The sequence below is a fragment of the Cygnus atratus genome, chromosome 6 (assembly GCF_013377495.2).
Source record: "Cygnus atratus isolate AKBS03 ecotype Queensland, Australia chromosome 6, CAtr_DNAZoo_HiC_assembly, whole genome shotgun sequence".
Classification (NCBI taxonomy): Eukaryota; Metazoa; Chordata; class Aves; order Anseriformes; family Anatidae; genus Cygnus; species Cygnus atratus.
The window spans coordinates 22,679,310-22,692,518 of NC_066367.1; the positions used below are offsets into that span (position 1 = coordinate 22,679,310).

Genomic DNA, 13,209 nt, shown 5'->3' on the forward strand with positions numbered 1-13,209 from the left:
TCATAGACAAGTCTCCCGGTCGACACCTTTCCCTGAGTCAGCTTTCTTCTCTTTTCTGATTTCAGCACTAGAAAAAGAAAGGGGGAAAAAAAAAAGGTTGCAACAGCAGTATCATATAGATTAATGATCTACCTGAAAACCAATACTGCACTGGTATTTTGATTAATTTTTCATGCGGCATAGCACAAACTGGGAAGCAAGAGAAAGTTGCTGTGTTGAATGGTGCAGAAGACATCAGCCAGCATTTTAGTGACGAGGTAGATAGAGAACTGAAGATGTACAGACAGACAAGTCAGCCCAGCATGCAAGCAAAGATAGACACTTCTTTGTTCTTGGCAAATACAACTGTTAGTTAGTTAAGTAATGGTAACATACAATTCCCAGACAATACCAGCATTTTCTTAATGGCACAAACAAGAGGTTACAGTAAGTATTACTTTTCTTTAACATGTCTTACATTGCTCAACATACATTTGGAAGGAATGTTTCAGAACTAAAGAAGGGCAAGCCAATTTATAACTGTAATATTTAGCTTTCAGCCTTCACTGGAGAGAGCAGGCAATGACAGTAGCAGAGGGGCAGGGGGGATGACAATATTCCCCCCTTGGAGCTCAGCTTAGTGTATACTTGCTCGTGTATACATATAAGGAATAATGCATTTGGTGTGTTTCCTTTGATGTTATTTTGTTTGTTTTTTAAATAAGCCTGAAAGTTAAATCATGTAAAAGCCATATTACCAGGAACTCTGAAGCAGAGTTCAAATTTGGATTCTGCTTTTTTTTCCAATTAAAACAATGTTGATTTGCCTACAGAAAACAATACATGTGCAAAGCAGATTTATTTATATATTTTTGTGAAGAGAGTCCTAATTTACAACAGCATAAATAAATAACTTTTTTAAAAGTCATGTTGTTGCAACGAGTCTTAATCACGCTACAAAAATGCAAAGAGGCTTCCACAACACAGGCAAATCAAGCCTTCAACAAAGAGTGAGTGGCAGGGTATCTAAACGTGTTTCTGAGAACAAACCTGTACCAAGCACATAACCTACCAGGTTTCATGGGAATAATTCCTTAACTAGAATGAATGAGAAATAGGCTGAGTTACACAAGGCTTAAAAGGAAAGCACGATCAATTCTCAAATTCTTAAGGTGATTCATGAACAATTTTACAATCATCCGACATTTTTCTTCACATAAAAATTGCTTTAAGGATACAATTCAGTTCAGCCAAAGCTTGCTTCTATGCCTATGGCAGCTTCCAGAGGTGTTAATGGAAATAGCTAAAGAATACCAACTTCTGCCACTTCAACTGCCAAATCTGTCACCTTCTGTAGAACAGTGATAGGATTGGGTATGCTACACTTCCTGCACACAAAGGGTACGCAAACAAATTCCTAGGGGGTGAATTTAAATTGCAGCAGTACAGCCAGCAGAAAGTACCTTTGCTTAGTAAAGCAAACACTAAGCATGCGTAGTGTGTCTTAAAGTCCATATCATTGCGAGGTTTTATGTGTAGATACCAGGAAAGTCTCCTCCTATTTAGGCTTTGCATCTCCTGCAGATGCGGGCTTTAATTAATGCCTAGAGTAATTTGTAAAATAAAAAGGACAAGTCCAATCTTTTACACCAGTAAAACACATACCTGGTGGAGCTGTAAGGGTATTTAAGCACTCTTCCTCCCTGCCCACTAAGTACTCTTAACAAGCATGAAAAAGAAGGTTTGGGATATGAGACTTGCTTACCTTCAGACAGAAAAGGGAATTTGTGTCAGCTACAACATAATAGCTTTTTCTCCAATATTTTAAAAGGGCAGCTAGGACTACTGTTTATATATGGTCAGATCTTCTCCATATGTTTTGAAACTATCTGAAGGGCTTAATATTATAGACAAAGACAGAGGAATATTTAATTACATATACCAAAGAAGGTTATGTTTCAGACAGGTGCCTTGGTGATCAATTATATCATGGCCATACCCAAAAGCAGACTTTTAGCTCCCTAGACACTTTAATATTGAAAAATTAAGGTATTAAGGGAGAGTTCAGGTGCCTGTATGGTTAGGCAACAGCTAAGTAAGTAAATCTCATGCAAGTCCACCCTTCAAAGACTTAATACTGTTATGAATCTTTTATGTAAGAATTACCACATACCACTTTGTCTCTCCCCTACTTCAAAGAGCCAGGGCTTATGACAGATACTCAAATCATACTGAGAAGTTGTTCGTATAACCCCTTCTCACCCAAAATCTCTGAGATCTTTGTAGTTTAGTATTGACCAGTCTTTCACTGGTCAAGTCAACTCAGTATTTAATAAGTAGGAAGAACTTCCAGAGCTGATGTATTCCAGCAATCATTCTATGTTGTCAATTGGTCAGTCTACACAGAAGGCATTACATGCAATCACAGTACAGTATCATTATTTAATTATCCCTATTTAATAATATTTTCAGATGCTGGTGTAAGAAAACAGATGTGACAACAGAAACAGGACTATTATATGCTTCTGTATTTGAACTTTAAAGGCATGATTAAAATTAATTTCAAAACAAGAAAATGAAATGTTTTTCCCCCTATGGTAAGGCACCCCTCAGTGAATTGTCTTCATGACTGATACCATTTCAAGCATTCATTTTTTCATTCATTACTTACCTAAGATCAAATTTTTCATATAATGTTATGTGCATTCAAGATTATTTTTTTTTTTTAGCTCTGTCTCTAAAATAATGTTTTCTGTGGCTTTGTTTATCAGAAGCAAGCCTTGCAAATTTAAAGTTCATTGAACCTACTTCTGTCTGGGAATTTGAGAGAAGCTAGAGCACATGAAAATATCAGGATTTCAGATTCTTCAAGTTGGTCACTTACAACAAGACACTCATACCTAAAACCCTGATCCCTTAGTTTTTTTTCACCTGAGTCTTTGTTTATGTGAGCTAAGGTGTATCTGCTATTTTGCTGCAGCATAAAGGCCAAATTGTCTTTTACCCGTATGTTGTCTGAGCCACAGTCTCTGCAGATGCTCGTTGCTCAAAGGATCTTTGAAAATTTCAGGTTAAAACAAAGTACATGTCTACATAATCGATTGTACTATCAAAGAAAACAATATCTACCAGAAAAATTAAAACTACTGCATACCCACTGGCTGTGAATGTACCACATCACTTTCTTCTCTTTCTCCAAACTTTCACAGCCTGGGCAGCGGAGGCACATACAGTAAGAAAATCATACTGTACATCCTTTGCCCATGCACCAGACCGATTTCACTGTTATGGGATCCTTTTCATCCCACGTGTAGGGTGGAAGATAAATCAGAACTACAATGCTATTTTGACTGTCATTAAAATAGCAGTAAAATGATGACATTGGTCTGCTCCATGGGTGTTTAAAATGAAGATGGTCATCAACTGTTAATCTTGTTTATGCTGTTTAGGGAAAGGAACAACACTGAAAGGCAGCATGCCATTTTGGGGTGACAAAATTTAAAAAAGTATTTGACTAAAATCTTTTTTCCTTCAATGCATCCCTTCACCATAAAGCTATAACTAGGTATTTCAAACATGGAACTTATTTTGAACATTAGATTTAGAAATGGACAGAATTTTGCATTTTAAAAAGTCACCGAATTACTAACAAAAATATGCTAAGAATAAATTATACTTAGCATTTAAATATGCTAAATCTACAGTTTCTACTTTTAGTATAATAAAAATGAAATTTTAATATTAAGGGCTTTGAAGTCAACATTTTTGTATTCCTATCTGAAATTTCTTTTTATTCTGTCTCCCCAAAAATAACACAAATTGTGTAGGCAACACCACTTTGAACTGGAAAAAACAATAAAGGAAGAGTTTGGGGGACAGGGTCTTACCTTTGGGGAATCAGCTTCTATAGTGATTAGGAAGGGGAGCTTATGACAAAAATGTGATATGAAACAATTAAGTAGAAAGTACCGTTACATTTAAAATTTACGGAAACACTGGAAAATCTTTCTTACAATAGCACTGTGCTTGTATTTACTATTTCCTTATCCCCATCACAATTCTCTAGTACAGACAGAACATCATTGGTTCGTTTTACATTTGTCTGGATTAAACTTTAAAGGTATTTATCTGGTTTGAGTCCAGCTGAAATAGGCAGAAAAAAATGACCAGAAGCGATGCAATCTTTAAATTATTTTCACTCCAAATATTGGTAGATTGCATTCAGAGTTCTGGGCTCTTCATACAGATATTTCCAGGGCAGTAATGACTACTACTTTTTCAAGAGGAGAAAATAAAAGCAAGCAGAACAAACACAACAGCTGTTGTGCAATATCCAGGTGTAGGCTGGTGGTTCATTACACAAGCATCAAGCATGTTCAACTTCATGTTCCACTGTAGTGTAACTAAGTAGCATGCAAGTATTTGTGATTTTCTTTATAAATATACATAGTGAATTTGTGTTTTGAGCTTAGAGTATTTTGACTAGAAATAACTAAAGTAAAAGGAAACCTCAAAAATTAAAACTCCAAGATGCTAGAAATCTTTCTAATCCCTAGCAAAATGTTTCAATATTGGCTTGAGTCCAATATATAAAGCATAATGTAGTAGAGGAAAAAAAATTAAAACCTTTTAGAAGGAAAGCTTGACTCCTTTTCTTTTGCATTCTCTGAGGATATCAACAATGTCTTCCACACAGCAGTTTTAGCCATTTCATCAGAAATGTTTATCACAGATGGGTCATCTCTAGGCAAGAATAAAAGTAAATACACAATAAAACAATACGCAATTAGTCTTTGTTACTTATTAACTCTACATAAGCCCTCGAAAACTGATAGTGATGAAAATAAATATGCACAATATAATTTGAGAAATCATGTTAAACTTCAAGAATCCTTAACAATTACTGAAATATTCTCTTAATATATCTTAGCACTTTTTTTTTTTTTTTTAGTATTTTCCTCCTCCAACAGCAATTAATCACAGTAACATCAATAAAATATATTGTGTGACTTAGAACTAATAGACAAAGAAAAAATTAGAATTTAGAGTACTTCAGTTGGAAGGGACTTACAAAGATCAAGTCTAACTGCCTGACCACTTCAGGGCTAATCAAAAGTTGAAGCATATTATGAAGTGCAATATTCAATTGCCTCTTGAATGCTGACAGGAATGGGGTGCCAACCCCTCTCCTTCTTTTCTTCTGTGAAATTAAATATTTGCCCAAGATGTCACAGTGTGCCACTGGCGTAGCTGGATTAAACAAGAATCCTAAGAGCTCCAAACAGTTATCAAGGTACTTATGTTCTGAAATTCCAGCTGCTTTGAAAGCAATTTGAAAGTAATCAAAAACCTTGAGAAAGTCAAAGATATAAGCGGTCTAAAAAAAAAAAATTCCCTGATTAAACAAGGCAATCAGTAGCTTTAAGCAGCACTGTGTAGCCATTACGCCCTTAGCTTTACCTGGACTGCTCTAAACATGTATTTATACACTCAAAAGTAATAAAGCCTTAAACGTTTTATGAGCGTGACATTATTCCTGACTTCATGGCTTACATATGGTTTGAGTGTCCATAACACCTCACTAAACTTGTTTTTGCATTTGGGGGGATGACACAAGACCACTTTATCAACCAATGTCTTTGTTCTTTTTTTTAGCTGTAGGCCTGTAACCCTTCCAGTACAGAAGTTTACATACTATTCAGGCAAGTTTACCTAAGTAAACACACTATAGATTAATATAGATCACAGCTCGAGATAAATTGAGGTAAGTATTGTTAATATAAAATAGAACAAAAAGGTATAGACAGAAGAAGAAAAATAAAACAAAACATTAGAAATCTGGTGAATCAAAAACAGGAAATAGGCTGTGATTTTTCAGACACACAGATAGTAAAATACAACTATTTGCCTTAGGATATGTTAAGATAACTTCATATTGAAATATAAAAGATGGCCACTCTGAGATAGTGTTCCTGTGAACTCGTGTTAGTGCAGAGATTCCAATCAGCAGACATTTCCTGTCCTTATTAAGAACTTTCTGAAAACTGTAAATGAGAGTAAGTCCTCATGGGCTGGCCAGGTGTGTTATTACGATCTATAACACAGGTTTTCATGCTTTTCCAGTTGTTCCAACCCTGAATTATGCCTCATCAAGACAGCTCTTAATTCACTTACTATCTCACATTGCTAGGATCTTAATTAGAATGTTCTAAAACATGATAGTTTAAGAACCTAGTTTTTCTGGAGTGCGTTCAAGACCACTGCTGGTCTCTGCTAGCATCAGGGTGAAGGAACTGACTTGCTTTCACAAGCAAGTGAAAGTTTTCATCTTCCTTTCACACTGTGCTTGTCAGAAGCCGAGGTTTGTCATGAATGGCCTGACCCAAGTCCTGTCCGAGGGAAAACGACGTAGTGTGGTCTTTTCCTAAGGACAGTGAGATCATATGGAACTACTAGAAAGGGACCAAGCTTTTTAAATGCTGCAGTATATGGTTCAGTTCACATAGCTGTACTCTACTATCGGACATGCATTCTCCTAATATTCAGGGAGCATTAAGTATAAATATGGTGGCACGTTTATTTTATTTGTTTAATTGCAACTCACCTAAAAGAGGAAATGTATATTTTACCTGTAATGTCCTTCTAGTGGTAACTGAACAGTCCCTTCCTCTTCCATTGCTAACATACTTTGCTCTTCCTAGGAAGAAGGGATTTAGATGTGAGACAGGCTATGATCTTGTGAAAAGTAAATTTTATGTACTTTAAACCTTTGCCCCCTTTTCTTTAAGTATTTATAAATAGTTCTTGAAATAACGTACTTTCCAACCCTTAATTTAAATATTTGTGATTAAACTGCCTCGAATTTTAAAGTTGTATCTTCATTTAAAGTTATTTTTCAATGCCAAATAGAGGCAACACTTTTGTAATAAAGAGAAAAATCAGTTACACTGAGCGAGCAACTGTACGGTGTATTTTTAAAAATCATGCATAACTGGACATATACATAGCAACGTTAACGTGCCAAAATTAGGGAAGCCAAATTTAAGTTTGTGCACATAGTCTTAAAGCTGACAAAAGTTTTATTGCAGTGAAAAGTAGTAAAACAAGACACCAATATTAGTTTTCATTTAAACAGGAAAAAGACTTCTATGAGGACAGGGAGTAGAGAGAATTAGATATATCTACAAAAAGCCTTTTGTCCCATAATGACAACTTCAGGAAATCATTATCTTAGGGGGAAGGGAGAACAAAACATCATCTCTCAAGGACCATGTCCTGCTTGCAAGAACAAAGGGAAGCAAGTCTCTTGTCTTTCAGACTATAACACCTCAGGGCTTCACAGACATGTGCCAAAAGAAGATTCTCAAGGCTCCCACCACCACTAGGTCAGGAAAACTGCAGCAGCCTTTGCAAGAGGTTAGCTCTGAAGCAAAACCTCTGAAATAACAGTGGCTTACGGCCCAAATAACAGGCAACCATGTGGGCAGGTAATTCCACAGATTTCCACATAAACCCACCCAGGTCTTGTAATCACGTGAACTGTCAAAGTAAATTGCTGCATGGGTAGCAAGGCAGCTCCCGGGAAGTTAAATGTGCCTTCACACGGATGTAACCATCAAACCCTGCCATAAACTGTCGCACTGTGTGTGTGAGTGTGGCAGATGCCAGAGACCGGTTCTTCTTCCCCTTTATTAGATGGCTTGGTAACAGTTTACCCTAGTGTTCGCTGGAAAGCGTGGCAGTGGCTCTCCCAAAAAGAGAGGCTTGCCATTATCTGGCAGAGCACTGAAAATCCCACATGCCTCACACACTGGTAAGCTGGTATAACCTGAAACAGCCAGAAGAATTTTTGCAGTGTCCTCCATGTTTCACTATTACAACTATCTTTAAAATTTCTTCTTTTTTTTCTCCAAATGGGAAAAGTCTCTTTTTGTTCATTCCTGTCTCAGATAGCCATAATTGATTTAAAACAAAGTGACTAATAAAGGAAGATTTATGAGAAGGCACATACAATATCCACTATAAATGTAGAAGGCCTCGGAAAAACATGGCCTAAAAATATAAAAACAACTTAAGTGATGAAATTAGGATCCAATCAAATAAGTTTCAGATCTTGTCAACTATATTTCTGAATATTCTTGTGGGTTGAATACTTCTATTTTTAAAAGCTGTGTGATAGCAACTCTCCAATTAATTCCTTAGGCTACATGTCAGAAGTTTTATTACTAGTTAATTTTGTCATTTCCAGGCTTCACAGCTTCGTAAGTTTTTGACAGTTGAACAGTTTTAATAATAGCTCCAAATATTTAGAAATGCCAAAATATGTAAAAATAGGCTCTCAAAATAGACAGTGAATGAAATAAAGTAACACCAGTAGATTTTCCCAGTTTTGTTTTCTGATGCCATCCTATCAAGCACGGGAAGGAAAGTGACATATAACCAAAACATAAGGATAACAAATAATTCTTTCCAATAACCAGACCCACAAGAACTGAGCTACTTTGGTTTCTTTTGGTTACTGTGAATTGTTACAACAGCTAAATACTGTGATGAAACAACACCCTGGTTTGCTTCAGTTCAAGGGGGAAGAAAACAAATCATGTATTTGAACTTCAACCTAGTAGTTTTACAGGCACATACTAAATAGTAAATCATAATCATGATACTTATCACCTAGGTAGAAACTTTTTCTGAAAATGTAGTCTATTAAAGTATGGTGCATATGTCAAAAAAAGTAAAGTTATAGTTCTCCAAGTTACAGCTGAGGCAGTGAGTTGTCAAGGGTCACAAAAGAATGCAAAAGGGAGAGAAAACTAGTTTTCATGGTTATATGTTCAACTTATTAGCTCGTGTCCTATTTCTGCATATAGACATACCAGGGGGAATCCTTACCCATACCATTTCACTGGTCTCAGATACCTCATGGCACCCCTGAGGATAAATTGCTGATTTACCCATTCACATTGTCTAGTTCTTGCGGTACCCTTGTACTACCAAAATCTTATGCCTCATGGGTCACAGGCCTTTGCAGAGGTCTTCAGGGGAACCCTTAGAGGTTTGTCTGCCTGACTGTCCCCAGAGCACTCCTGCCTGAAAAGACCACAGCCTGCCAATACCACACGGCACAGTCTGCACCCTCACCTCCCACTGCCGCAACTACTATTCAACAGCGCTAGAGCAGGACACACAACTGACATTTCAAATAACCTGGCACTGACATATTCTTCTTACTGCTCCTGCAGTTAGTGCTTCTCTGTCAAGATGTCCTTCATTTGTTTGGACCCATGACTTAGGGACATGGTACTAATGTCCTGTAACATTGACCATGTAGCTATAAATACCAGTGACACAGGAGAAAGACCTCAGTCCCCTACATATAAAGTTATTTTACCACAGTTTTGTGAGATACTCAAACAAGTTATTCATGAAGCACAGGCTAGGGGGAAATACTGTCAGATGCAAAACTGATTAGGAAACTACATTCAGAAAGTAGTTATCAGCATTTCACTGTCAGAATACAGGAATGTTCCAAGTGGAAATGCCTAAGGATTTGTCCTCTGTTCATGTACATTCCTTGAAAGGAGACAAGGAGTCCAGATCTGAAACAGTCATGGCCCCGGGCGGTTGTGCCACAGGCTGTAACTAAAAGATTTGGTTAACAGGAGTAAGCAATGTCCTTTTTTTCATTAGAAAGTGAAAGTAAATTGTTTCTGCAGTAGCAGAAGAGAAATGCTGGTCCAGGGTATAACAGATTGATACTGCTACAGGGTTATGACGCAGGTGAGCAGGGAGGGCAGAGGTGGATGGCATACAACCTGTGTATGGCTCAGAAATAGCTGGGACATGTCATGACACTGAAATGCAGCAGTGCTCTCCTCAACATTGCCAGCAGGGGTGAGACAAGTCCCAATGAAGCATCAAAGTACCCCAAGTACCCGAGGGCTTTCCTACAGACAAGTTCATCACTCCACCATCAGCTGAGTGGGTCTCAGGAGGAATCCCCAACAGTGCTGTTGATACGATGTTATCTACATTATGGCAGCACGAGATTCTACATCTGATAGACATCCACATCTTAGCCTCTTAGATTTGTAACCTTAAAATGACATATAAAACATGAAAATATTGCAGTTTGGACACTGTTAGCAAATCTACTTTTTGCATTGAATATGCTTTAATTACAGAACTTTCTCTAATTGTCTGAAAGAAATATTGATAATGTGTTTCAAAACAACAACAAAACCCCACCACAAGACAAAACAAAATCCACATATTTTAAACCATGACCCACCTCTTTCTCAGCATCTTCTAGTTTCTTTTTCTTGCTCTCAGGCATCAAATCATCTAACCAACTGAGCTCCCGTTTAGTAAAAAAGAAATCCATGAGTTTTCGGACAAATACCAAAGCTAGGACCTGTAAAGATATTTATTCAAAGAATTAGGATATTAAACAAGTAAAACTGGTATTTACACTTGTAGAGAAACACTTTCAAAAGTGACCACATTTAACAGCTGTAATTTTATCCTTTTATCCTGGAATTTTAGTTGGACATGTCAACACCTGGACTTCCTTTGTTCAGATAGTGCATGACTTAACAATGACTGAGGTTCAGTAGATAACTTTTATTTTCAATTAGTGAAATAATCAAGGCAAGATTAGTTAAGCAGCAGAGAATATTTTTCTTTTGTTCCCAGCAAGACACAGAACTATAAGTTCCTCTATGCAATAAACAATCTTCCTTAGTGAGTGAATTTTCTTTCAGTAAAACAACTAAGCACTACACCTTAACAGAAACATCAAACTGATTTTTTAAAAATTCAGAAGAATTTTCTCTAAGAAATATAGAGTAGGGCTATCCACAGATATCAACTAAGTGCAAACTAGACTCAAACTAGAGTTTATACATAGAACTTTTGCTTATAAAGTGTGAATTATCCTCACACGCTGAAGAGAAGCAATACTGTAATTACCCTCCACAGTTAATTTTTTTTTATTCAATAATGATTACCCACAAGTGAGAAGAAAATGGAATTCTAGTGGAAATAAAAATATTTCATACCATCATGGGAAAGACAATGGCAGCTCTTGAAACCTTTATAATCCACAGGAGTACAAGACAACTCAGCTGAATTACAGTGAAGAGATGGACTTTTCTAAGAGGAACATGCCTCAGATAAATAAAATCTGGCTGATGCTTTGCAGGCATCCAGAATAATTTTATCCTGTCAAAAAGCTGTAAGAGAAATTTTAAGTGTGTATCAAAATAAGCATCAAAATACGCAGTTATTCATACACTACCTATAGATATCACAAATACCTAAGATTCAGGCTTGTTACTCTAAAGGCAAAAACCATGCAAAAGTTCGGGTGCACAGGGACTACTTCAGTTACAACTGTAAGCCATGAATCTATGCTAGTCCAACAGTGGTAAAAGACTCATCTTCTCTATGGTTGAGCCAAAGTTCTCTGAGTAAGAATGAGAATCGTATTATTTAGGTAAAATTTAATTACTTGGTTAGTCATACTTCTCAAGTTCCTTTCACTTTTATTATGCATTTGTCTCCTTAGATTGTAGATGTGCTGAGGTACCAGTGTCCGCTAAATTACATTCTGTATAGCCACCCTACAAGAAAAATCCTGCTCATTACTGTGTAATACATTACACAGAAAGGAAACAGTTACTTTAAAAAATTACTGCTAGGATTTCAGGTCAGGAACTCTTAAAGTTATGGAAAGCCAGAATTCAAAGTAGATATGAATCTACTGTGAATCAAAATGGACAGAAGCTTGCTGATTCCATCAGGTACATGCACCATTACTCTGCCTTTCTTACACACTCAAAATTTGTTTTCCGAGAATTGAGCTCTGCTCCTTAAGCACACAAAATGTTGATCATTGAGGGATCTTTTCAGTCTTTTATCTCCTGCAGATGCAACTCCATTTTTTTCATTTTACTTCACTAAACACTTTATCCCAAGCTGCTCTCTGTTGCATACTGCACTCTTTCTTCACAAAATCAGAGAAGAAAAAAAAAAAGATAAGCCAGAAAGTCAGCTGCGATGCCATTAGGAATATACAAGACAGGTTCTTGTTTTTCAGACTTGCTTGTCTCCATGCTGACCCAAAACTTCATGTCAGCTACCGCAGCTCATTGATGATGGTGATGCACCATCTCTCCCTGAGGGAATGAGCCATGCTGTATTCACACAATCTTTAGGAATTTTAAGTTTCAGGAATTTTTACTGTGCATGTAAAACTGCATTTTTTAAAGGGTTATAATTTGGCCAGATTTGAGCAGATTTCTTTTTCACAGAAACAGCAAAAGGCACATCCTCCCACAAAAGCCATCTTTTCAAATCTCAATTCCTTGTCCCAACTTGGGGGAGGAAGAAAATGAGGGGGAATGCACTTTTCCAAGTAGAGATAGCCAGATTTTAGCATGTCTTAAAAATATTTCTCAATAGAGTGCTTGCCCATAGTTCTGAGAAACAACTGAACCATATTAAGTTTATCTATAAACAGCAGTAAAAGCCAAACTACACTTTTTCGAATTTCAACCCAAATAAGACCTAGGCAAAGTTATAAAAGAAGAGTCTCTGAATAGAAAATACCAATCAAAAAGCAAAATATGTTGTCAGCTTTGCCTATGAATAATAGGTTAAAAAGGTCATTTTAAACTCACAATTGAAAATTTAAATAAAGAAAAAAATTGGGCATTTTCTTTATTCTTTGTATTCAACAACCTCTTGCACAGTACAATTTGTGCTTTTGCCATGTCATCTTTCTCAATGGTCTATGAATGTGTATTAATAGCTCAACTTTCAGTAACAAACAAAGGCACACTTGAAATTTCAAGTGTGTTTGTGTCAGATGGGCTAAAGGATTTAAATACTGTGCCATTTAACACTGTTGTAGGCCAGCAGAAATGGTTCATAAAATATCATTACCTGACTGCTGAAGTGTCTGGCTCGTGACAGAGGCTCACACTTAAGGCCACCGCAGGAATGCTGCCTTTTGTCTAGGCCTGCCCTACATATCTGAGACCAGAAATTAAGTAGCACAGGTCTTGCAACGGTTCCACCTCCCTACCTGGGGCATTTATGTGCACAGGAAATATCTTCAGAATCTCACCTATGTCAGTTTTATGGCAGTTAGCCAAAAGCCTCATACAGACAAGTTCAAGATCAAGTGCACCACTACAAAGCACTAAGTTGGAAGCTGAAAAGGAA

The 13,209-nt window shown here is 36.8% G+C and overlaps 1 protein-coding gene across 2 annotated transcripts in view; it reads right to left on the bottom strand.

The window, feature by feature from the left end:
- Positions 1-13,209, bottom strand: part of SLC4A10 (solute carrier family 4 member 10) — a 119,109-nt gene continuing 105,900 nt past the window's right edge. For both annotated transcript variants that reach the window (XM_035571482.1, XM_035571473.1), the window contains exons 21-25: positions 11,040-11,213; positions 10,271-10,393; positions 6,609-6,676; positions 4,606-4,722; positions 1-67 (exon numbers count right to left, since the gene is read on the bottom strand). In XM_035571482.1, the coding sequence (XP_035427375.1) occupies positions 1-67; positions 4,606-4,722; positions 6,609-6,676; positions 10,271-10,393; positions 11,040-11,213 (549 nt within the window). The remainder of the gene's footprint in view (positions 68-4,605; positions 4,723-6,608; positions 6,677-10,270; positions 10,394-11,039; positions 11,214-13,209) is intronic.